The sequence below is a fragment of the Lontra canadensis genome, unplaced genomic scaffold, assembly GCF_010015895.1.
Source record: "Lontra canadensis isolate GAN:19392208 unplaced genomic scaffold, GSC_riverotter_1.0 scaffold19, whole genome shotgun sequence".
NCBI lineage: Eukaryota > Metazoa > Chordata > Mammalia > Carnivora > Mustelidae > Lontra > Lontra canadensis.
Window position 1 is genome coordinate 5,229,952 of NW_022631013.1, and position 25,747 is coordinate 5,255,698.

Here is a 25,747-nt window from a genome sequence, read left to right on the forward strand (position 1 = left end):
AAAAGAGTATGTTTTCTTCCAAATAGCCTCTAAACAAAGTTTGTGGCTCAGTTCCCATCTCTGGCTATCACATATGTTTGTATATGAGTCAGTGCCTTGCTAAATACATATCATTATAAATAACGTGAGAAGTTTTTTGGCAAGTTTGAGTTAATCTCCTGCTTAATCATTACTTGTTGATTATGTGCTATTGTAGATTGTACTGATTATACTGTAGTGGAGATTAAAGATATTAAAGCAATTTAGAATAGGAGGTGTGTACCAAAATGAAGAAAGTTAACATGGCAACCAAATTTCTGGGATTTTTTTTTTCTTGGTCCCGTAGAGTAGACATAAAATCTTTGACCCATTTTCAGCACAGAAGGTTATCTTTTGAACTTTACTGGAACTAATACAGTTAACCGATTTAACAGAATGTAAATGTGCATTTCTGTTGTCTTCTTAATGGCTGTTTTGCATATTAAAGGTAAAGCCTTCCTTAAAATATGCAGTATCCTCTTGATTATGCCAGCTCTTTTCTCATTCTGCTGAGGCTATAAATAAAGCTTCTATTTAGGGCTGGCATTATATCAACCCACCTGCTTCTAGAAGAGAGGGGAAAAAAATCAGAATCACTCCACCTGCACAGTGCTGTCAGCTTGTGATTTTGTGAATGGTAAGTCTTAACTTTTAAAGTGTTATGTGAGATAGGCTGGAGCTTTTTTTTTTTTTTTTTAAAGCAATTTCCAGTTTAACAATTACCCTAAAACTTCTGAGTACCAATGAAAGCAGACTTATCCCCAAAGAGAGCATTCATTGATGAGGTGTGACAGCGGCAGGGAGATGACACTGCAGAGAAGGGCAGAGCTGGAGAATGAGAGATCATTTCAATTGTGGTCTCAGGAAAGGAGGCGGGAACGTGGGGGATACCAAAGCTTTCCGCTCTGTGGGCTGTCTCAGGGGACTTCGTAGTCCCAGCTCTCTTCCTCCTTCCCACCCAGGATCTTCTCCGGGGAGATGGGGGCGGGAGAGGGAAAAGTGGCATTAAAGACCTTGGCCAACTGAGATGGTAAGTCTGAGGCACATTCAAGGGTATCTTGATCAGATTCCCATATTTTGAAAGAGGAACGTCAGTTCCAGGCCTGTTTTAGAAAAATAAACCTTTGACAAGCGTCTTAATTATATATATTTGCTGCAAACATTTTATCATAGGCCAAGCTAACACAAGGTAAGCAGTTTTCATTTTTTTTTTTTTTGAGAAATACAGCCACATTTACTGCTCCCAAAACAGATGAACCAATTTCAGATTTGAAAACCTGTCATTGTTGATTTAAACCATAGTTGACTTGGCTAAACCTTGCAAACCTAGACTTTTATTGCCCTTAGGCCCAGTTTTTATTATATGACTTAGGTAAATAATGTAACAAATCAGCTAGCATTTTGATCTTGTAGACTTCAGTTGTGAAGTCGCCACACTTTAACTACAGTAAGAATGAGAGTGTTCTCTTAGGAATGGCTTTTGAAGGAGTTGGGGGACAGTAAGGGAGAGATTCATCAAGTGTTTGCCAAAATATCAGGAAGCACCGTCTGGTGCCTAACCAATGCATGTAATTCTGAAATCAACAAGTCAGATAATATTTCAGTCCTCCAGGCTTCCTGCACACAAGGGCAAAGTAACTCAAACTCCTCAGTCAGAAAGTATCAAGGATTCTACAGCTCCCCAAGCCGTTGGTGGGAAATCCATGCAAATAACCAGGTACAGGATGTACACGTCCAATGGGGACTGTTGCTAGATCCCAGTCCTAGTAATAAAGAATGATGTATCTTTACCTAAGGACCAAGTAGAATGAATGGCTTTGGCCCCAAAGATTTTTGATACTAGGTTCACATGCCACAAAATCCATTTGGAATAGATCGTGTGAGTTACATAAAGGTGACCGGGACATGGGAAATAGGGATAAAACAGAAACTAAATTTAAAGAGGAACATAATTTAGCATTCTTTCTCAGAAGACCGTAACTGTAAATTTTAGCAACAGAGGAAATAGAATTAAAATGGATCCAAGTATCTCTCTCTAACCTTTCTTTAAACCCTCGATAATGTCTTTTTGTCAAGTCTTAGCCTTCTATGCTGAAAATGATGTATTTTTTTTCTTTCCTAGAAAGCCTCAAGATATATTACATGTTGCTGAACAGCTTCTGAGCACAGTCCCTGAAGTTAAAACAAATGTCTTGACCCAGAGATGAAGGGAGAACCTGGAAGGGTAAGTTAATTTACATGGGACTGTACTCAATTTTTCTTCTCCAAGGTCACATCCTCTCTTTTGTACGTTCTAAAATATAAATATATTTGTTCCTACTTGAGTCATGGAAAGTGACAAAAGTCAGGTGTCAATGCAGGTGAGATTTAAATAATCCTTTTTCTAAAAAAGTCATAGAAGATTACGTAACTCCTGGGCTTCTCTGAGAACTGAGGAGAGCAAAATATTTGACAGAACAATGAAAAAAGAATCCACCCTTGACTCTGTAGAGCAAATCCTGAATGCCTTCATACTACTGGGGAGTTGGTGGTGAGAAGCAAAATTTCTGAGAAGCTTGAGCAAACCTAGAAATCTGACCCAAGTCCTCAGGAACCAGGATGTGTAAATCTTGGCAATTCTTGGTTTACATTTTCAGATTATGAGAATATTTGAAAAGCTCGTAACTATAAATGCAGTGCAAATGAAATGAGGTTTAAATAAGTGAGTACTAAGAGAATTTGGACAAGTAGAAATCCCTCACCACAAACACAATAAGCCAGATTGGTGAGTTACTTTATTCTGGTAATATGCATTTCAGACATGGATCAATTCTTTCAGACTATTAGGGTTCTAGTTAGAGAATTTGTTCTTCTAGAGATTTAATACCTGGAGAAAATAAAATTTATTTGAAAATGATACACACACACACACACACACACACACACACACAACTGAACTGGTCAACCTAGAACTAAGTGCTGAGCCAAACAACTGTATTTCTTCTTGTGGCACTTTAAGACAAATCCTCTAGGAAGAGGCTGACTCAGAGAGGGCTACTTAGGAGAGAATTTGGCCCGTGTGCTCTCAGAGCTGTTATTCTCTACCTTGGTCTACTTTGCTCTAATCAAGAGGTAATTTAAAGCCATAAGGGAAAATTTCTTATGTGTAACTCCATACTAAGCCCTAGAGCTAGTTAACGGAACCCATGTTCAGAGCTTTACAGATATACAAAGAAACCCCAGATCTGCACTGCTAGTGAGAACGGAGAAAATTAAGTAGCTATTGAATTAACAATAAATGCATTACTGTGATGTTTCTGGCAGAAAGTAGCGAATTCTCCAAGAAATATCTGGCCAATAGATTCTTATGACCAGATCACGTTTGCAGGTGGTATATTTTTTTATTATCTGTTGGAGCCCAATTCAAATAGTAGTTTTGCTCTTAGTGGTAACACTGGTTTAGGAATACTTTAGAAGAGCACAACTTTAGTTCACTGTCGACCAAACTGAGTTTGTCGGAACTCCAGTTTTTCAAAATGTTAATAGTTACATCAGAAAAGGAAAAGCTTTGTGCTCAAATAAATTATAGAGAAACCCTAAGGTGAGCAATATTAAACAATTCTTTTTTATAGGACTTGCAGAGAATTCATTAGGCTCATGTATATTTAAACGTCAAGAGGTGGTTAAAGAATGCAGCATTTTCCCAATTTAGTAGTCTATCCCATCTCTCTTTTGGAAGAGTGCTTGCTGATAAATACCTGTTGTTCCACAGATCAGAGTGTGGAAGTCCCTAAAAGAGTGAAGTCTCACTTCTTCTAATGGAATAATCACAAAATCTTTTCACTTAATCTTTTTGTGGATGGGTTCATTTGAACTCCGTTTCATTTACTAAGCTGCTTTTGGTCAACTTTTAATTTAACAGAAAAGAACAGCTACAGTCACAAAGCCCTTTTATTGCTCGATGTTTTCTCTTGTTGGACAATGAGTTGCAAATACAACGGTGCAAAATGAAGATGAAGTATTTTCTATTAAGTCGTGGAAGACTAGCCCTCCACTTTCTCTTTTCAGTTTGAAAGACCCCATTCCACCTACACATGGGAAATAGGAGTTATAGAAAAGTCTTGATTTGTAATATTGGATATGTAATATGAAGTAATTTCCAAAAGTGGAAAATGAATGTCTAAAAGATCTATGATAGTCATTAGGAAAGTCAAATGAAAAATGACTTAAAGAGGCAATGCTTCAATCTTTCTGTCTCATTTCCACCCTTTATTAAGGGAGAAAGGGGTTTAACTGTGCTACTATCCAATCGGCAAAACGATTTCTGGACCTGCCACTTTTTTATTGGGGTCAATTTAATTTTATCGAAGCTCCTCAAAATTTCAAATGATAAAAAAAGAAAAAAAGCCAGCTTTTTGAAAGCCAACCCCCCAGGTGGTATGTCAAGAAACAAACCTAAGAAACTTCCCACTCACTGTCCAAAAGGGGGCTCACTTTCAGGTCCCTCTCAAATGTACAAAGAATGGACATTTCCTATCTGTCCTTTGCTGATTAAATAGATCACATTTCAGGAATCCACTCTGCATTCAGTGCTTTCTCAGATATGAATATATGCCTTGAAAGCCATTCACTGAACATTTAGCCAAATAGAATTATGTCTCATTTGAACCAGATCACTGGTGGTAGGGGCAGGATGCCATTAACAAACAAACAAACAAACACTATCATGTTTTAACTTTGAGTAACAGTCATTAATACAAACTGAACTGGACAGAGATCCTTGGGTCAGAGGGGTCAAAGTACCTGCACAATTTAACCCATTTGTAGGACTCTCGAGCCTGGTTTTTCCCTCTACTCTATGGGGGGTAGAGGGAAAAACCAGTGCTTTTTAATTAACCTTGTTTCTCCTCACCTCTTTAAAAATGAGACGGATTCCTCTTGTGTACACAAGAAAATTCTCAAGCTAAAAGGAAGTAGGGAAAAGCCCTGAAGTTACCCATTCAAGGTAATACCGTATGTACAGTACATATCTGAATGGAAAACATCAGCGTGGTAGCTGGTTACTTCCTGTGACTGCAGCAGTCCAGGCTTCAGACAGCTATCACTGTAACAGATCCTCAGCTGCTTGTCTGGGTCACCCTGGTTTGTGCTGGCATCGGAGAACTCCTTCTTATCCACAGAGCTTTTGAACATCCGAATCCTTGATCTCTGCTACAAGGTCAGTATTACTCTATGAGTATAGATAACAACTACGTGCTCTTCCTATTAACCCATTAGCAGCAACTGATGAAAGGAAAACCAAGTTGTGTTTAAATGGATGATCTTCCTCACAAACACCTATTTTGCCTTTTACAGGTACAACTAAGTGGCACACAACCTTCTGGAGAACCCGAGGGCTTTGTTACAGTAAACTGGTCCAGGGTGATATCACAAGTATAAAAAATATTCCATTCTGTATCAAAACTAGGCACATGCCTTTATTTATAGTAACAGAAGTTAACAGAGTTGAGCAGTTTTGCCTTGGGCCCTATTTCTTGGCATCCTATATCAGACAAACGCATGGTCCCACATCTCTCCGCCCATAACTCCAGGGATCTAGTCTCGGGGTCATCTCTATGGAAAGGAAGGTGAAATCACACTTGGATCTATAGTGGTGAGTAACTAAAAGCACAACCTCTCATTCATATTGCTTTAAAACATATACAGCATATATGTTTCAAAAAAAAAAAAGAGTAAAGAATATATTGATTTCATTGTGGTGCTGAACCAACAATATGGTATGATGCAAGGCTTTAACAAATGAGAATCATAGATACAAATTTTTCCGTAGAGTATGTTTTTGACAAATGTGTCTTTTTAATATGTAAATCCTACATTGTAGGTTGTTCCTTGTTTTTTTCTTTTGTTTTTGCCGTGGTAGAAAATGTTGAGTAACTGTCCATGAGCATGAGCCAAAGGTTCAGGTTCATTACTGAGATCCCCAGAATGCCGATATTTGCAATGCAAACAATTAGTATCCCACTGTGAAGGGCTCCAACACGTGTCTGCCTGCCTCCCTCTAGGTGGAGAGTCTCCATGAGAAGTCCTCCTGCTCCCATGGACCCTGCTTTGCTACAGGGCAGCTGCACGAGGCCACCTTCTAACCTAGTCATTGATTGTGCCAGCTGTCTCACTGGTGACCAACACCGGCCCAGAAACAACAGCGTGAGTGCTAGACCCTCAGATCATTTTCATGTTGAACCTTCTGGGTCCAGCCACCTCCCCTTCCACAACAGCACCATTGTTTTTTCGGGGCACATACTCGAGGTCAATGCTGTTTTTATGCTTGCCTTTCCCTCGGCTCCACACAAAAAGGAGGAGAAAACAAAATAAAACCACTCCCAGGAATGTGAAACAGCCCATGGCCGTAGACACCAGTATTGTTTTGAGGTCCAGGGAAAAAGTGTTGGCATTGGTGCCGTTGGACATGGTGTCGTTGGAGTCTGTCATGTACATAGGGGTCCTGTTGGCATAAAGGAAGCGATCTGAGGTGAAGCCTTTCACCGTTAAAGAGGCCGTATAGGTGTCGTTCCCCGCCGCGTTGCTGGCGATGCAAACGTACATCCCGCTGTCTTGATCCTGGGCAAAGCGGATTTCCAAGGTGCCGTCGCCCAACACGGTGGCTCTTCCGTTGGACTTGGCAGTGATAAAACGCCTCCGCGGCGTCACCCAGGAAATGACAGGCTGAGGGTCTCCGTCCGCGCTGCATTCGAGCTGGACCGTCTGCCCTTCGTCCACTAGCAGATGCTGCAGCTTCTTTTCACGGATTTTGGGTTTTTTGCAGGTAAAGTAAAAAGAAAGGGCAGTGCTGTGGAAATCCTTGAAGGATCTCTCGCGGATGGTGTCGGGGCCGGCACACATGGGCTGCTGGCCCCCGAACTGCAGCGTGGGGTGTCGCTGCAGGATCCACAGGAGACGGCAGTCGCAGGCCAGGGGGTTGTTGTTGATGCTCAGGACCTCCAACGCCCTAGGGGAGGAGAAGACGTTCTCTTCCAAAGTCTCCAGCAGATTCTGAGACACATTGAGCACACGGAGGAAGCGGAGCCCTTGGAAGGAGTGAGGCTCAATGGTGCGGAGCTGGGCGCCCACTATGTGAAGCTCCTGAAGGCGGATCAGGTCCGAGAACATGCCGGCTTCGATGGCGCTGATGGGATTGTAGGAGAGGTTGAGGTGGGTCAGATACACCAGGTGTTTAAAGGCGAGGAAGGGGACTGTGGACAGGTTGGTGTTGGTGATGGAGAGGGACGTGAGGTTGAGACCATAGAGGCTATTGGCAGGCATCATATCCAGTAATGGCCAATAGTCTATCTCCAGATGTTTCAGGTGGAACAGTCGTTTAAAGGCATACACGGGCATAGTGTTGATATTGAGATGCTTCAGATTCAGGCTAATGAGGCTGCGGAGGTGGGAAAGGGCTTCTGTTGGTACTGCCGTGAGGTTGCATTTCTCCAGGGTGAGCTGCTCCAAGCTAAGCAGTCCGCTGAAAGCCCTGTGTGATATATAAACCAAATCGTTGTCCCCCACCTCTAGAGACTTCAGGTTGTGCAGGTCCTGGAACATGTAGTCCAGTAAAATGACAATCTTATTCTCACTAATATCCAGCTTGGTGAGGTTGGATAGCCCCGTGAAGACCCCTAAGGGGACCAGTTTCAGGCGGTTGCCTTTGAGGCGGAGGGAACGAAGGTTAAAGAGATTGTTAAAAGCTCCGGGCTCCACATTGGCGATGATGTTGTCACTCAAATCTATCTCCTCCAGCAGAGGATAGGATACGAACTCTTCAGGGTTGACACTCTTCAGCCTGTTCTTGCTGAGGTCCAAGATTTTGGTCTCAATGGGTATGCCCTCGGGGATGGCGATCAGCCGCCTTCTGTGGCAGCTTACGGATTTGTTCTGGGCAGAGCACTCACAGCGAGCAGGGCAGCCAATGGTGGATCCCATGAAGAGTAACACCACAGCCAGACCCAGGAATGGCTGCCAACATGATATGGCCGTGTGAAGCATGACTCCACCTCTTAGTCTACACCTTGGTCACGGGCCTGCAGGAGAAGGCAGGAAGAGAAGTTGAGTTAGGATATGGATAGGTAGGGGTGCCTGGGTGGCTCAGTCATTAAGTGTCTGTCTGCCTTCGGCTCATGTCATGGTCCCAGGATCGTGGGATCAAGCCCCGCATCCTACTCCCTGCTCGGCGGGAAGCCTGCTTCTCCCTCTCCTACTCCCCCTGCTTGTGTTCTCTCTCATGCTTTGTCTCTCTCTGTCAAATAAATAAATAAAATATTAAAAAAAAAAAAGGGACATCAGTAAGACAGCAAGTGCCACAGAAATGACCATGGATTGGGAATCACACCGATCTGCGATTAAACCCGAGAGCTGCCCTTATTAGCCACATGGGGTAAGTTGTTGTGCCTCCCTTTATGTTGTTTTTCTTGGCTGTAAAAGGAGGATGGCAGTAATAGCATCCCAGAATTAGGATGATGTCAATATTTAACAATTATAAAGAGACTACTACACTGCCTGGCACAGAGCGTGAGGCACGACAACACACCTTTCACAAAAGGTTCTATTTTGAAGTCACACTCAAGCAAAAGAGGTCAGTGGCTAAGAGGAAACATTCAGTTTGAATCAGTGTCTACATCTCTAATGCTGGGATATCATCCTCTACTCAAAATGAAGCTAAGAGAAGCTTCATTTGATATCAGGCTCTTAGGTTCAAAGTACAAACAAAGTTACATTGAATACGAGAGGCTGAGGCTTCATTTCCTTCATGTATAAGCTTTCTACTAAAAACTGCCAGTTAGAAGGTATACATCCTTCAGAATTCGGTTAAGTCTTCATTTATGCTTTCATAAATTTTCTCATTAAATTTATGCCTTCATAAATTTTCTTTTTTGAGGTAAGCATAAAAATCCTCAAAATCCTTGTATGCTTTGTGTTTATTATAGGAAAGAGACAGAATGAAAGCACCATAATGGCTTATGATGATGAAAATGCTTTAAGAGTCATAATTTTAAGAAAAAAATTTTTAAATAATAAATGAACTATCCTTTCATATTCACATTCAAACCCAGTGAACATCTTAAACTGAACATAAATAGGTATCAGATGATACTGGAGAGGAGTATGCTTTAACAGTAGATAGGCAGACCCTGAACTTACTGTTCAACTGAATAGTAAGACGGGTTATTCTTGAGCTTGGCTTCTCTACATGAGATCCTGAGGGGGACACTTGATCCACAAATACCATATTTTACACAAGTCTCATTAGTGTAAAACAGTATTTTCAGATAAAAAGGTATTTGATCAACTTTGGTATTCACTCCTAAAAGAGCCATTGAAAGTACAATTCTCCATTCCCAGTGTTTACATATATGTCTGTATGTCCATGTAAAGCTATGTCTACATCTAAATAAATATATCCATAAAAACATAACCAGGATCAAACCTAATGGTGAATCACTAGAGAAGAGCCCCTGAATGAACAAGGCAAAGATTCAGACAGTGCTCCAAAATCCATTATTTAGGAACATAGGAGTTGGTATTATTAGAAAGGACATGGTAAAACTAAGCATTATTTGTAGATCAAACTATTGTTTAAAGTACCTGAAAAAATGATTAGAATAGGAGAATAAATTAACATGGTACAAAACATTTAAGAAATATCTTCACAAATGATTAGTCACAGGATCTCAGAAAAAAATTAAATTCTTTAGAATAAATTTAATGAAAAATACACAGAATATGACAAACAGCCCTACTAAGAGAACAAAACTTATAAAAAAGAGACATAATAGATTCAATATTATAAAGACATTTTTTTTCAAATCCAAATATGTCTCTGGTCTATGTATATATTGAGAAATTAAAAATTTCTTTCTTTGAAAGAAGATAAATATGACAGTAACCAGAAATTAATGAAACAGTAGTAACGGCAACAGACCCTACAAGATATGCAAAATAAAATAGTACACTACATGACAATACAGTCAATGAAACAAAGTAGAGAATTAACATAAAGTATATTTGAAAAATTAGTATAGGTGAAAGGTAGCATTTTAATTCAGTGAGAAAGATATAAATGATTGGCTAGATATTTAGTGGGAAAAGATATACAACTTCACTTGGTCCAATAAAATAAATTCCAGATGAATTAAGGATGATAATGCATGAATAGATATTGTATTAGAAGAAAATTCAGTAATTTTATAATAGAGTTGAAAAGCATTTTCTATGAATAAAGCCAGAAACCATGAAAGAAAATGATCTATTTGGCTGCATGCATTAAAAAAAATAGCATAACAAGCAAATAAACAATATACACATTGAATACCCAAAGACCATGATCAGTCTTTTATTAATCAACAAGGAAAAGAGGTAAATGTCAATAGAAAATGAGGCAATGAATGTAACAAACACTAAGAACAGCTAATCAGTGTATGAAAAGATGACCAACCTCACCAGTAAGTGAAGAAATGCAGGTTAAATAACAGGAACATATCATCTTAACCTAAGTTTAATCCCTATTTTTACCTAGAATTAGCAAGAGTTAGAAGGAACTGATGGAGGAAATATGAACAGGCACAGCCTTCAGGAGTCTCAGGGACAATAGTGAGGAAGTTATTGGATACATTAAACTTAAATACATCTAAGTTCAGTATGTGCTTCCCTTTGAACCATTTTTTCCCTAACTTTGAATTTTTAAAAGCCACCTTATTGAGGGATGACTGACATACAAAAAATTATATATTTAATGTACACAAGTTGAGGCACTGGGAGACAAGTAGACAGCTGTCAATCTATCACTACAGGCAGTGCCGTAAACGTAACGACTGCATCCAGAAGAGGGTGGGTCTGATGAGTCAGATTTTTTTTTTCTGAAGATCTACCGTAAGGAAATAATTTGATTAATGTGTACAGATGTTTGGTACAGGTTCATCGGGGTTTGGTTGGCTCGTTTCGTTTTCTTATCTTCCTAAGGTGGAATCCGAGAACATTGATTTCAGACCTTCATTTCTAATATAAGCTATTAAAATTATAAACCCATGAATTGCTTAATTGCATTTCAGAAGTATATATATATATATATATATATATATATATATATATATAAAACTTATTCAGACAATTTTTTTTTTTTTTACTTTATGCTTCTTTTTGACTGATGGATGGCTTAGCATAGAGCTAGCTTATTCCAAGTATGCAGTTAGATCTTCTCTAGAGTCTTATTGTATTTTTTTAACTTAATTCTGTTGTGGTCAGAGAATTGCTCTGCAGCATTTCAGTCCTTTGAAACCTACTGAGATTGGTTTACAGGTCTTTTATCATTAGAAAGGGTCCATCTTTGTCTCTAGTAACACTCCTTATCTTCAACTCATTTTGAATGATTACTGTAGCCACTCTAGCTTTCTTGAGCTTTGTGTTCTCTGGGTGTATCTTTTTCCATCCCTAACTCTCAACATACTTGGGTCTCTGTAGTTTCTTTTATAGCCAGCAGGTGTCTGGTTCTTGTTTTTCAATCAGTCCCATGATCTCTGCAGTCTCTGCCTTCCGTGAGATTGCTTTGTCCACTTATACCAAATATAGTTAACTAAAATGATTGCATTCCGGGGAGCCATTTTGCTATTTGTTGTCTATCTGTCACTATTTGAATTTTGTTCCTTTCTTGACTTTTTCTATTTTAATCTTTGAGTATTGTATTTCAGTTCTTTAGCCTTTCTGCCCATGTTTATGTATGTTATTTTTATTTGTTGTTCTAAGGATTATAGTATACATCTTTAATTTATCACAGCCTACTTAGAGGTGTCATCAAATTGCTTCAGGTAAAATGCATAACAGCCTGGCAACAGTTTATTTCCATTTTCGTCCCCTAGCCCCCACAATCATCCTCCATGGAGAGAGAGCGAGTGAGTTCTAGGCAAAGAAAGTGGGGAGTACAAAGGCATGGAAGTGATGGAAGTCTGTGATTGGAGAATTAAAGTCATCCATACTCGTTGGAGCAAATACAGGAGAGAAACAGAAGAGAGGCCGAAGAGGTAATTAGAGGAATGATTTGCAAGAGGCTTGTAAACCATGATAAGCTGTTCTCACTCTATCCTGAGGGCAACAGCAAGACATTAAAGTGTTTTATGCAAAGGAGTGATATGATCAGATTTATATTTGGGGAAGATTAATCAGACTGCAGCATGAAAAATAGATTTGCAAGAGGGAAAACTTGAAACTCCTGAAGCTGTTGCATTAATTCAAGCCGGAATAGAAGTGGTCTCGATTAGGGTCATAGGAATAGGCTTGGGTAAATGGACAGATTGAAAATGTGTTCTGAAGTAGAACAGAGAAATGCTTTAGTTATGGATGAACTGTGAGGGATGTAGGAGAGGAAGGTGCCAAAATGATTTCTAGCCTTTTTGTCAACTGGATAAGACTTGGTGTCATTCCCTGAGAGAGCAAGCTTAAGGGAAGGTAGAGGATGAGGAATTCCTGGCTTCCTCACATGTGCCTGTTAGTGGGCCAGCATGTGTGTGTTCACTGGGCAACTTAATGTTTTTACTCCTTGAAAATAACATTTTTCAAATACTTTTAAAGTAGAGCAGGGAAAAATGTATTTTCTGTTGCATTTATAGGACTCTGTGTTCAAGGCAGAAGTTTGATTATACACTCTGTAGTCTTCAGTTTATTTTGAATTGGTGGTAAAAAAGTGAGTTTTTTTGTTTTTGTTTTGTTTTATAAATTCTGCTGGAGAGTTAATCTTCTCTGGCAGAGTTTGGCCAATCTGCATATCACCAGCTAGATATGGAGATAACTGGCATCCTATTTCTGATTTATTTCAGTAATGCTTTAGGGAAAGTTTATTTTATTGCTCGGATCCCTGAATCTGGCTAAGTATGTCTAACATATGGAATGACAGTAGCTAATTCAGACATAGCTGCAATTTAACCAGAAAGGAGCTCAACTAAGATGGATAGTATCTGGAGTTTTTTCCTTAAATTTTTGTTTTTTTGTTTCAGAGTTAAGGAACATCACAAAGAAGGATGGATAAATACTTAGCAAGCAGGCAGCGGACAAGCTCCCTTCAAATCTGGAATACCTTTCCTGCTCTACCACGGTCTTTCAATGAGGCAGAAGTAGGTACTTTGGGGCCCTATCTCATCATAGTTCTTTGATGCACTTTGGAAACTGTGGAGGAAGGTTGTGCTTTATTCTCATCACAAATATTTTCCAGTTTTAGTCTTGAAGGGCCAACTGCTGACTCCATTTAGCTTTCACTGTCAGCAGAAACCTTACAATCAAAGCTTTCTTGTCATGTCTGACTGTGACCAAGGTTTGATAAGATGAACTTCGTTTCATTAAGAATAAAGCAGGAACTAAAACCTGTAGGGAGCTGACTAGGGCCTTTCTATTAGTTCTGATCAAAGGGCCTCTCGGGTACAATGATTACACCTTTCTAAAAGTAGTATGTGAAGTTGGATATTTTCATACTTACACTTTTTGTGCACTGTGTATTTATTTAAAAGCTTGTCCTATTAATGTAAGAAACACAAACAAAAACATCAGGAAGTAGACTTAAACTAGTCTACTAGTTTAAGAACAGAAATAGTGAAAATTTGCCATTTGTTAGCTGCGGAACATAGGTAGGCTGATGATGGCTACGATTCTTAACTTCTCTGGTAATTTATGATACTAAAGCAGAATGAAGGTGAGGGTTAAAGAGAGTCCATGTGCAGGGGCACCTGGGTGGCTCAGTGGGTTAAAGCCTCTGCTTTCGGCTCAGGTCATGATCCCAGGGTCCTGGGATCGGGCCCCGCATTGGGCTCTCTGCTCAGCAGGGAGCCTGCTTCCGCCTCTCTCTCTATCTGCCTCTCTGCCTGCTTGTGATCTCTGTCAAATAAATAAAAAAAATCTTTAAAAAAGTCCATGTGCAGTGCCTACCACATAAATATTAGTGGTCATTAGCAATTTTTTTTTTAAAGGTATAATGGTTTGGTTTGTTGAGAAGGCATGCTAAGGGAAGATCTGGATTTCCTAAGTACAGATTAGGCAAATATTGGAAAAAGAGGTCCTCAAACAGATGACACAGTGATAAGGAGAAATAGAAAAGCTTTAAGCAAACTTTATCTAAAAACAAAAAGCAAGCAGTAAAGAGATGATTGTTGTCCTATGCTGTTTAAAAAGAACGTTTATAAAGGAGAGAAACAGCTACATTGATAGACATTAAGGTAATGATAAATTGTTTATCCTGGGAATTCTATGATTAATTTAGTTCTCTAACTGGCAACTGAGCAAGGGAGCAAAACAATAAATGGAGAGCACAGAAATCTCTTTAAATCTTCACACTAGCTAATGGTAGGATCTTTCTTTCTTTCTTTCTTTTTTTTTTTTTTTTTTCCACGAAAGCTATTTCCCAGTAGGGAGAGGTGGGTGATGAGGGAGGTGGGTAAGAAAAGGAAAAGATGTAATGAATAAAGGAGTCCGAAACTACACCTAAGGTGATAACTGTAAATTCAGAAATACTGGTCTGTGCTAAAATCAGGTCCTGAAGAGTTGTGAAAGTTGTTTAAAACATCTGAGAACTAAGAAATCAATTTCAGTGTAAGTCTTAAAATTCACCAGGGTTACCTAAGTTCTTTGAAGGACCCCAGGTGAACTTGAGATTGAACCCCAAGGTCTCTAACCTGGCAGGAAAATTGGATTTGAACTTTCTACAGAATAAAATTTGTCCTTCTACATGATCTCCAATACCTTCCAAAGCATTGTATTTGTACCTTTTCTCCCAACTCAGTTTTGGTAAGGTGGAAATGAAAACTTTGAATATTGAGGGCCAACATGAAAGCCAGATTTGGAGAGGACCCATGGTGTTTTCTGTTACAAGCTAACTATTTTTTATTTAAAAAAAATTTTTTTTAAAGATTTTATTTATTTGACAGAGATCACAAGCAGGCAGACAGGCAGGCAGAGAGAAAGGGGAAGCAGGCTCCCTGCTGAGCAGAGAGCCCAACTTGGGGCTCTATCCCAGGACCCTGAGACCATGACATGAGCCGAAGGCAGAGGCTTAATCCATTGAGCCACCCAGGCGCCCCCACAAGGTAACTATTTTTTTTAAAGATTTTATATATTTATTTGACAGAGATTTATTAGAGAGGCAGGCAGAGAGAGAGGAGGAAGCAGGCTCCCCGCTGAGCAGAGAGCCCCACGCAGGGCTTGATCCCAGGACCCCAGGATCACGACCCGAGCCGAAAGCAGAGGCTTTAACCAACTGAGCCACCCAGGTGCCCCAAGGTAAATTTTTTAAACAAAAAGCACAGATATAATGATTGATCACTCAGTGTCTCATGCAGGTAGGTGAACAGTTACCCGCCATTGTAGATACCTCTCCATTAATTACACGCAGATTGCCAGTTCTGTCAATAGCTGAAGATAACATTCTGATCGCCAGTTGCTTGGATAGAGACTGTTAAAATCTCACATTATCTATATAGGCTTCCAACCAAATGATGATTGCAAGTATCTATCTGTATGAAAATTAGCTATTAATATGATTTAATGCAGTGAAATTAATATAAGATGGTCATTTAACTAGTAAATTGAACAGGCAGGATCTAGATCTAGTTCGATAGCATCTTAATTTTTTTCCCCTATTGTCCCTTTATAATTGATTCAAGAGGTAAGATCAGGAAACTTCTTATTTAACTGGAGCTTTCATAGGTAAGTTAGTATGCACTGGGACTGGCAGATTTTAAAACTGGTTTCTTCTATGGAGCAAAATCTGGGGCTTTTTGGGGACTCACATGATCAAAGGACATCTCAGATGTAGTTCCCTTGATTTGGAGGAGTGAATCTCTCTTCTGGGCTAGTGGAGTGGTCTTGCCACCTTCCCTAGGAATCATCACCTTTGGTTAGTTTTTGCAGGGGCCCCATTACCCTCCCAGCTGGCATTCTTGAAGGGACCCAAGACAAGCCCTGTACTGGTGCACTCATGCATGTTGCCCTCATTTTGCATGGGGAAAACTCGCTTGCCCAGAAGAGACCTGTCAGTGCAGAATAATCCCAATCCAACAGCCACCTCTACGCTGCCACAAAAGAGGCTGTCTAGCCTACCATTTATTCTCTGGATTTTCCAGGAAGAAGTTGGAAGTCATATCATGCCCTTAACTATAGTGGAAGACTAGTAAGGGTTCCACACAGCCTGTTTGAAGTACTTTTGTCTCCATTTCAGGAGAAGCATCTTTTTTGCTCCATGAGGCATTTGCGAAAGGTCATATAGCCCTAGTCCATAATGAAGCCCCTATTTCTATGCAGAATTTTTTAGTTTCATGGGCAGACCTCTTATCCCTGATCCCGTTCTGCTTCCACCCTTTCTCATATAGTACCACTAAATAAAACTCATCTCAGACAACAACTATTTAAGCAACTAAAAAGTAATGCTTCCTTTTAAAATTTCCCCATCTTTCCCCGTGGGCTATGCTTTGGTGCCTCTTTTCATGGCTCTGAATCTGCTTTCCACTGGACTGTATCTATTTCAAAACATGAGTTCATTTGGTATTCAAGTGACTAGTAAACAATTAGCAGAGCTTGTCCTAAGTCATTAATTAATAGTTTCTGTTTAATCTTTTCTCAAATTGGAGAGCCCTCTATCTTGTGATTATTTTCATCTCTTTGAAATGCAAATTATTTGCTCTTCTCCCACAGTTCTAAGTCTTTGGCCTACATAGAAATACTTGGACATACAGAATAGGCACATTCTACTTAAACCTTTTAAAGAGAAAAGCGCTTTTTGTCTGGCTTTGAGATCTCTCTTTGAAATTAATATTATTAAAAGGTAGTTGGCTTGAGGTGCTGAGGGCCTCACAAATGTGATAGGTGATGCTTCAGATCTGCAAGGCAGTATAAGGGGCTGGCTAAGAAGACAGGTGTACAAAATAAAAATAAGTTTAAGTCTTAACTCTACCTTTAAAAAAATGGGAATTACAGGAACTATCCTACAGAGTCCTTGTGAGAACAGAATGCCATAGTGCATATAAAGTCAGAGTTTTATTAGTGGCTATTACTAGTGTTATTATTTGGAGAAATGGCAGATCATATCTTTAGACATACAAAATTTCTCGGTTGTTGGGAGCACTAACCACCTTTCCTGATGGAAACAGCCACCTCCACGGCAGCCCATCTGCAGGTACTGGAGCAGCCTATTAAGGTGAATTTTAAGGGCTGGTAAGTATCTCGGAGCCCAAATGAGAAAACTCAGGTAACCATGATCTCAGGCAGACATTCCTGCTAAGAAGTCACTTAAAAATCTGTCTGAAGGTAGAGTTAGAAAAAGCTATGAAATGTGTGCCTCCCTTGGAAGTTAAAAGAAGAGAAGGTTGCCTGCTTTTCTGCCATGATTGCTCAGTCCTCACGATCCACTCAGGCCGATCTCAGTGAAACGCCTGAGCACAGAGGACCACTAATTCTCTCTCATAAGATTAATAAATTTTCCTTGGGAAAATAAAATCGAATGGAGTAGCATTCTGTTAGGTAGTTCAGATTCTTGAATCCTATCTGTTGTTTTATGAAAACGTGGACTCATTTGAAGTCTGGGTATTCACGAATGAAGGGGAATCTGACTGGAGATTACCTGGTTTTAATTAGTTGGTGCTGAAGGCACCTAGACATTTTCTTTCTTATTTAAAGCTGTTCAGACAAGATAGCTGTCTTAAATCCCATCTGGAACATTCTGGAAATGAGCAAATATAAATTTCTGCTGGCTTTTGTAACAGATAAATCCTGCATTCTCAGGGGCTTAAACCAGTAGTTTATTAGTTCTGCTCCACTAAAACACTGAGGGACTTGTGCCTGTATATATTATGTCTCCCCACTCTTCTAGATCGTGGAAGTCCTTTCCATTCCATACGGAGAAAGGAAGAGGACTCCGGGTAAGAGAGCCTGACCTGACACTAGCACTCATACTTTCTGCTCACATTGCATTAGCCAGAACTCAGTCATGTGGTTATACGTAACCACATGGGGGGCTGAACAAATACAAACTGATATTAAGTATCAATCTAGTATATAAGGATATATTGAAGTTTCTAGCATCTATCTAAAATATCAGTTAGATGATATCTAAAATATCATCATGCAATTTTGCATTCGGCTGCTTTTTTTTTTAAACTTATCAAAGAAACAAACATAATCATGTCTTGCCACATTGAGGTTCAGCTGGGCATTTATTGATGTACCCATCTGTGTCAGAATTGCATCTAAAATTCCCATTTACCTATTCTTAATTCATACTAAATCTTTATTAGGTTTCTAGGTGACAGGAATTTTTATCATTTTTCTAGCTACTTTCTAGATTAGAAAATGAAGACAAAATGCAGTATTTAAAAACAAAACAAAGCTATACTGTAAACAGACGAAGCAAGAACATGTAATTTTTATATCCCAAGATATTCATAACAGATTTTAGCTTCCAAGTAGGTATTTGTAGGCTTTCCCTTATTTTAGCAACTAATGACTGCCAAGTAATTGCTTACAATCCCTCCACTAAAGAGTGAGAAACTATCAAAGAAAAAAAAGTGTACTTAATTCAGCTCAACAAACACATATTAGGTAGCTTTTATGCACAAGGCAGAGCTGGGGACATAGGGAGGAGTAAATGCAATTCTTGTTTTCAGACAGCTGGTAGTGTAGTAGGGAAGTTCCGTCCAGTAAACAAATTGATATAAACATCCTTCTCACAAATTGGAATCAAATTATAACTTTAAACATCACAGATATATTTTATTACTTAAAAATAAATTGAAACTGAGGGTTGCCGGGGAGAGGGGAGTAGGAAGAGGGTGGTTGGGTTATGGACACTGGGGAAGGTATGTGCTATGGTGAGTGCTGTGAAGTGTGTAAACCTGGCAATTCACAGACCTGTACCCCTGGGGCTAATAATACAATATATGTGAATAAAAAATGTTTTAAAAATAAATTGAAATGTCGCATAAAACCACATCATGAAGAAATAATTTGCTTATCTGTGATTCGTCTTCTTAAATTGAGTATTAATTCAGGCATTACAACTATTGTTACAGTAAGGAGATATTTAACTTGAAAGATTTTTACATAGAAAATGTAAGCTGAAAAAAGTGAGATATGAATTTGTATCTCTACCATGAATATAAGGAAGGGAAAAATACCTGTATGCATTGAAAGATTGTAAAGAAATACACCAAAATGTTAAGTGCCAGAATATCTACTCTTTGTAGCACAACCTATCAATTCTGTTTTCTTGTTCAACAAATGTTTTCAATGTGCATTATATTACACTAATTTTGAAAAAACAAGAACATAAAAGCATAATGCAAAACCTTTTGAAATTCAGTCACAGTAAACCTCTGTACTGGTGGATAACCTGTCTATAGACATGACCTGCCATGGCCTTCATCAGTTATTTAAATGGTCACCCTCTTAAAAAAGGGCGGAATGCAAGTCTCCTTTTTGGTTCCTGTTTCTGTTTTCGTCATGAATATTGTAATGCTTTGTTTCGACCTTGGGCTTTCCCACCATGTGTTCTGTATGTGCTTGTCCTGTCTGCTCTAGTGGAATCTGTGCTCTCAGAGTTGCACCTGTGTGCCCTCTTGGAATAGCAGTTTCTGACCACGGTATCCCCAGACTGAATAAGTTAGTAAGAAAGAAAGGACTCAAAGTCATGGATGCTGGAAAGGGTACTACATCCGAGCCTCAGCTGTAGCTCTTTCCATGTATAAACGTGCTTTTCGTTGCCCGGGAGTCTCCTGAAGGAAGAAGCGTGGAGGACAGTGCTCTTTTGCTCAGCACGGTAGCGTGGGCAGTGGAGGCAGTCAGCCTCTGCTCACAGGGGAGAGCAGCAGCACCATGTTTGCCAATGTCACTCCTGTGACCACTGTCATCACTTTTGTTGAGTCTGTGTGTCACTTGTCCTACCATTTACGTATAATTTTAAATGGAGAATCAGAATGGAAATTAATACGTGGAAAAGGAATTAAAAGTATCTATAATGGAAGCAAAACATTGTTCTAGCTAAAATTTCTTTCCTTCCAAAGTCAGGCACTAGAGACTTGCTCTCGATTTGGGAAGGGAATGTGGAGTCGGAGAGCTGTTCAAACGGAGTCCCCTCACTGTAGTCCGAGCATAGACAGTGAAGTTAAATGGGGATAACTTTATGCCTATTAATTCAGGGTTAACAACCGTTTTGTGCCACCTAAAACCAGAGTCCCACATCGGAATGCATCCCACACTTTGGGAAATCTATGAAAGACTTAAATGGAAAGAGCTTCCTCCTTGTAATATTTCGTTTGTCAGGATTCTGAAAAGAGCAGGAGGAGAGTCAAATATCTAACAATTGCTGGACTAGACACTCACACTCAGCCCTCTGTCTGCACTCTTAGCCTCCCACCCTCTCCTTCCAGTGCACTTCTGGGCTCTCTCTCCATCTTACTGCCTGGCCTCCATTGCTACAGATAGAGTATTAGTGAACATTCTTATTTCTAGTGAGGGAACAGCATTTTAATTGATTTCTTGGTTTACTTCTCTCAGTTGAAAATATATACAAAGGGATGAGGAACTTACATATACAGGAATATGTGTGTGCGTTTGAACTGATGCCCGTGTGCCTCTTCAGAAATTATATACACACACTTGCTCTGTGTGTGTACACACACACTATCCATGTTATAAACTCTGTATAATATAGTGTATGTGTGTATGTACATATATATACTGTGTGCAGTCACACATATTAGGACAGCTTTGATGTATTTGCCAGTTTATTTGTATTTTGGTAAACATTTCTAGAATCATAGGGAATCACATTATCTTAAGTATTATATTTACCCTCATGCAATATACATGCTGATTATCCTCATCTGGATAAATTGTCTTGAAGGAAAACTAATAAATGGCTTAGCAAACTGAAATTTTCACGACAGAAAATTAGTCAAAAACAAAGTATGAAAGGGCTCAGCACATAGAAGAGCTTGCATAAGGTAATGGAGTCTAGCAATTGTCATTTTTGCTTTATGAAAAACAGTGTCATTTGAGGTTTGAGCTCAGCCACTTCAAGGGTATAATTTATATGTGAAATCTTGAGTAATTATATGAAATTTTAAGAAAATTGATTTAAACTGGGCCTATTGTTACATACATTATAATATGTGGCCAGATTTCTAAAAAAGGCAGCATTAACTAAATTTCTGGTACAAATTATTTATAGGCCTTATTATTGTACTATTCTATATTTCAAAATAATGATAATAAAAATTTATGACATGCTGACTTTAATATGCATTATATTATTCAGTCCTCAAAACACCCTCCCCTGCATAGCACCTGTTGTTGTTACCATTTTATATAGATGGGGAAACTGAGTCTCTAAGTGAATTTACTTGTACAAGGTTATACAACAAAGAAGCAGTAGAAGTAGATTTAAACTAAGGTCTTTCCTTAGATCTAAAGCCTGAGTTACTCTGTTAAAAACAACTCCAAGTGAAGGCGGTATTATCTCTGTGTCCTTAAAAGAATATGCAATTGAGACTGAGGGAAGTCTGAGAAACTAGATCAAGGCCAATCACATTGCGAGTGGTAAGGCTAGGATTCAAGCCCACGTCTGTCACTGACTCCTTAGCCTAGCTGAACTTCCTCTACCCATCTCTGCATGTAGAATCTACCATAGCAGAGGAACAAAGAACTGCTGTCTCTCAACATATCTTATACATTAAATAAGTAATGTTCATTATGTAATGTATTGGTTTTAGCTTTACTAACCTCTCATAATGTTGGATTAATATTGCATGTTCTCAGCATGGCGAAACTCAAAGTGGGAAGTAAATCTGTGTCTGCTCTGATGATCTAGGTTTCCTTCAGGGAGAATGAACACAGAATATATCACTCAAACTGGGACACCTGTGTGAAGGAGTGGGGCACTATTCAGAATAATGTTGGATAACATGTGAAAAACAGACTGTACCAGACAAAGGAGGATATATGGCCACTGTCCTGGGAGTGTGTCCATTTTCCTCCTTATAGTCTTATGCTGGTATAGTCCATGGGTTCCAGGGTTCCTCTATAACACTTTTTCTACTTGATGCTGACCTCAAAACTGAGTACTTTCAATGTAAATCTGAAAAAAAATACTTCTTTGATAGTAATTGATTAATACAGTTTTAGGAAAAAATTGTCTAAGATCAAGCAAGAGATCTGGGGTTAGAATCCAGCAAATTCTTCTGTCTTTTGAGAGCTATGATATCTTTACAGTCAGAAGACTGTAAAAGTAAGGAGTTTGTATTTTAACCCCAACAGAACATCACTGATTTTTGTGTTTGTTTTTTTTTTTCTTTTTTGCTGTGAGAAGAGTGATGCTTATGAATTGTTAACTCTTGAGGAAATACATTGCCTTTGACTCTCAATTGTTCTTAAATCCAACATGCAAACTTTTGTATAGTGGGTTGGGCTATTTTCATATCAACCATGTTATAATTAGAGGCTGAGTTCATGCTCAAAGATTTGGAATTCACAACCAATTATCAAGAAATCATAGACATAATGGTCTGCCACTGAAACAGAGACACATCATGGCAACAGCACTGAACAGCTCTAAGGCTTGATTTTGCAACTGCTGATTCACTCTGTTAATCCTGGCATTTAAGCTCAGGGAGCCTGTTTCCTACGGTCAAGAATAATACATGTTTTTCAACAATTTGTTGAGATTTTTAAATGAGTTGAAGCATGCAACATATTTGGCATGTAGGGAGCTGCTAGCCAATCTTGGCTCTCCCTTTCTTTTTACTTAGAATAGCAAAGTCACCCCCTAAGTTTTATAATGACACTGTATAATTGCATTTTTCATATCAGTCGCATAAAAGGTCACTTTTTCTCTTCCCTCCCTTCATTTTCCTTTTCTTCATTCTCTTCCTTCTCTCCTTCCACCTCCTCCTCCTTCCTCTCTTATTTAAAGATTTAAGGTAGCTAACATGTTATAATATGTTCATACTGTACATGAAAAATTTGACAGAAATTTGAACTTCTAAAAATTAATCATTATTCAATTTAATTAGCCATTTAATTAAGCATGAGTCATGTTTTTAATGCCTTTGTGCAAATGGGCAACAACAATTTTTTCCTCTGGAGAATGAAATTTTCTGTAGCAAATACATGAATATGACTTTAGATAAAATGCTCTTCAAAACTAGTTTGATTCCTTAAAAGTAAATAAATATTAGGACATGTAAATAAATATTAGGATGTGTAAATACTTAAGTCCCTTACTATCTTTAGATGGAAACTTCTGGGTTCATGTTTGTTTGTTTTTGACTCTTGCCCTCTGGCCTTCAGTAATAGGTTTTGGAATAGAACCAAAATCACAAAGGATTTGTAAAAAGGGAATGAAGGTATGTAGGTAAAAGAAAGGGGGAGTAGTCCAAGAATCAAATTCCTTTGTCTTAGTTTAGGAGATGATGAGGGCATTTAAGGATTTATTGTATGAATTTGATTTTTCAGTACTTTTTAGCATCAGCAGCTGGGTTCCAGTAATTGAACACTGATTACTGTGTAAAGAAGTGAAAAATAGATGTTAATTAGATAAAATTGCCTGAAGAGAACAGCTACATTTGAGAAACCTGGGACATGAAACTTTCTGCAAGTCTAACAAGGGAACAATCCCTTTCCTCATCTCAAATCTCCCTCTCTCTCTCCATTTAAAAATCCTCCTGAAAATCTTCCAACACCTCCTGTCATGAACAAGTCATTGCTCCAGAGTCCGTGGCATGGGGTAACACTCACCCAGATCTTGTGATTCCAACTGGATTCACCCTTACACCCCAACATCCTTTCACCAGTGAGGCCAATTTAAAGCATGAAAGGCTCTAGTGTCTTTTTTCATGCAAATGGAAACTGTGGTATTCCCAGGGAGAGAGTTGGCTTTGTACTTTTTGGTCCTGAGAGGTGGAAGGTCCCAAGCTGCCAACATGGGGATTCAGAAGTGATGCTGCCCAGAACTGTAGTCCTCAATGATGGGCCCTGCCCCCCACATAGGTTCCTCTCCATTCCAACCGGGAGAGCTTTTATTTCTCTGCCCTTTTCAGATAGGGGTTTCACAAGTCTGTAGAGAAAGCTTTTCAGGGTTGGGGGGGTGTCAGGATAGTTTTGTAGAATGATAACAATGTGCGAAAACATAGAGCAGAATCAACTTCCTATTGTATCACCAAAGGCCTCTCAGTTCTATTGGAACATGAAAGCCCTTGAAAAACCTTGAACACCGTCTAAACCATGCTAGTCACCATAACTGTGTTCATTCCCACAGGGTATTGCATGCCTCTATTGAGGGATTTTCCTGGCACCAAAAGTTGAATTCTTGACCATCAATAGTTGGGGTTAGCAAACTGGGAGTAGGTTACCAACATAAGGGGTTAATATCCAAAATATATAAAGAACTTACACAACTCAGTACCCCAAAAACAAACAATCCAATTAATAAATGGGCAGAAGACATAAATAGGCATTTCTCCAAAGACGACATATTGTTGGCCAACAGATGCATGAAAAGATGCTCCACTTCCCTCATCATCAGGGAAATGCAAATCAAAACTACAATGAGCTATCACCTCACACCTGCCAGAATGGCTAAAATCAAAACCATAAGTAACAAGTGTTGGTAAGGATGTGGAGAGAAATGTACCCTCTTGCACTATTGGTGGGAATGCAAATTGGTGCAGCCACTAAGGAAGATGGTATAGAGTTTCCTCAAAATTAAAAACAGACCTACCATATGATCCAGGAATTGCACTACTGAAGGAATACAGAAACACTAATTCAAAAGGGTATATGCATCTCTACGTTTATGGCAGCGTTATTTACAATAGCCTAATTATGGAAACAGCTCAAGTGGGTCCATTGACTGATGAATGGATAAAGAAAAGGTGAATTTTATAAGTATATATATATATATGTATATATATACACACACATATATATGTATTTATATTTATACATATATATATGCACATACACACACACACACACAGGAATATTATTCAGCCATAAACTGGAATAGAATCTTGCCATTTGTAACAACATGGATGGATTAAAAGTGTGTCATGTTAAGTGCAATAAACTAGAATAAGAAAAATACCATATGATTTCACTCATAGGTGGAATTTAGCAAAGGAACAAAGGTAAAACACAAAAAAGAGACAAACCAAAAAACAGACTCTTAAATGTAGAGACCAAACAGATGGTTAGTTACCAGTGGAAAGGTGGGTGAGGTATGGGTGAACTAGGCAAAGGGGATTAAGAGAACACTTAACCTGATGAACACTATGTAATGTATGAAATTGTTGAATCACTAGACTGTACACATGAAATTTAATATCACGCTCTATGTTAACTCAACTGGAATTTTAAAAAATTGCAGGGAGTAGGTCATTCAAATAGTATTAAAAGCATTTAATTTACTCAAAAATTGAAACTGCAACCATCACTAATGTGAGTAAAGAGAAAGTTCCTTGCTTATCATTTTAGGGAAAGAAAGGGTCCATAGGTTGAGATTATTTTATACATTTGCCCTATTTTGTGCAGGGAATTCCAAGCTTATTCAATGCTAGAAAATTCCAAAATGAGACTTGATTTTAGTAAATGCCATGAGAGTCAAAGACAGGAAACTCAGAATCACTTCATTAACTTATCAAACCTACCCCAGACACACTCCACATTCTTCATTCTCTTG

General features: G+C 38.8%; 1 protein-coding gene across 5 annotated transcripts in view; it reads right to left on the reverse strand.

The window, feature by feature from the left end:
• Window positions 1-5,889: 5,889 nt before the first annotated feature.
• Window positions 5,890-25,747, reverse strand: part of LINGO2 (leucine rich repeat and Ig domain containing 2) — a 688,323-nt gene continuing 668,465 nt past the window's right edge. For all 5 annotated transcript variants that reach the window (XM_032860337.1, XM_032860336.1, XM_032860340.1 and 2 more), the window contains one exon: window positions 5,890-8,072. In XM_032860337.1, the coding sequence (XP_032716228.1) occupies window positions 6,217-8,037 (1,821 nt within the window). In that variant the 5' untranslated portion in view covers window positions 8,038-8,072 and the 3' untranslated portion in view covers window positions 5,890-6,216. The remainder of the gene's footprint in view (window positions 8,073-25,747) is intronic.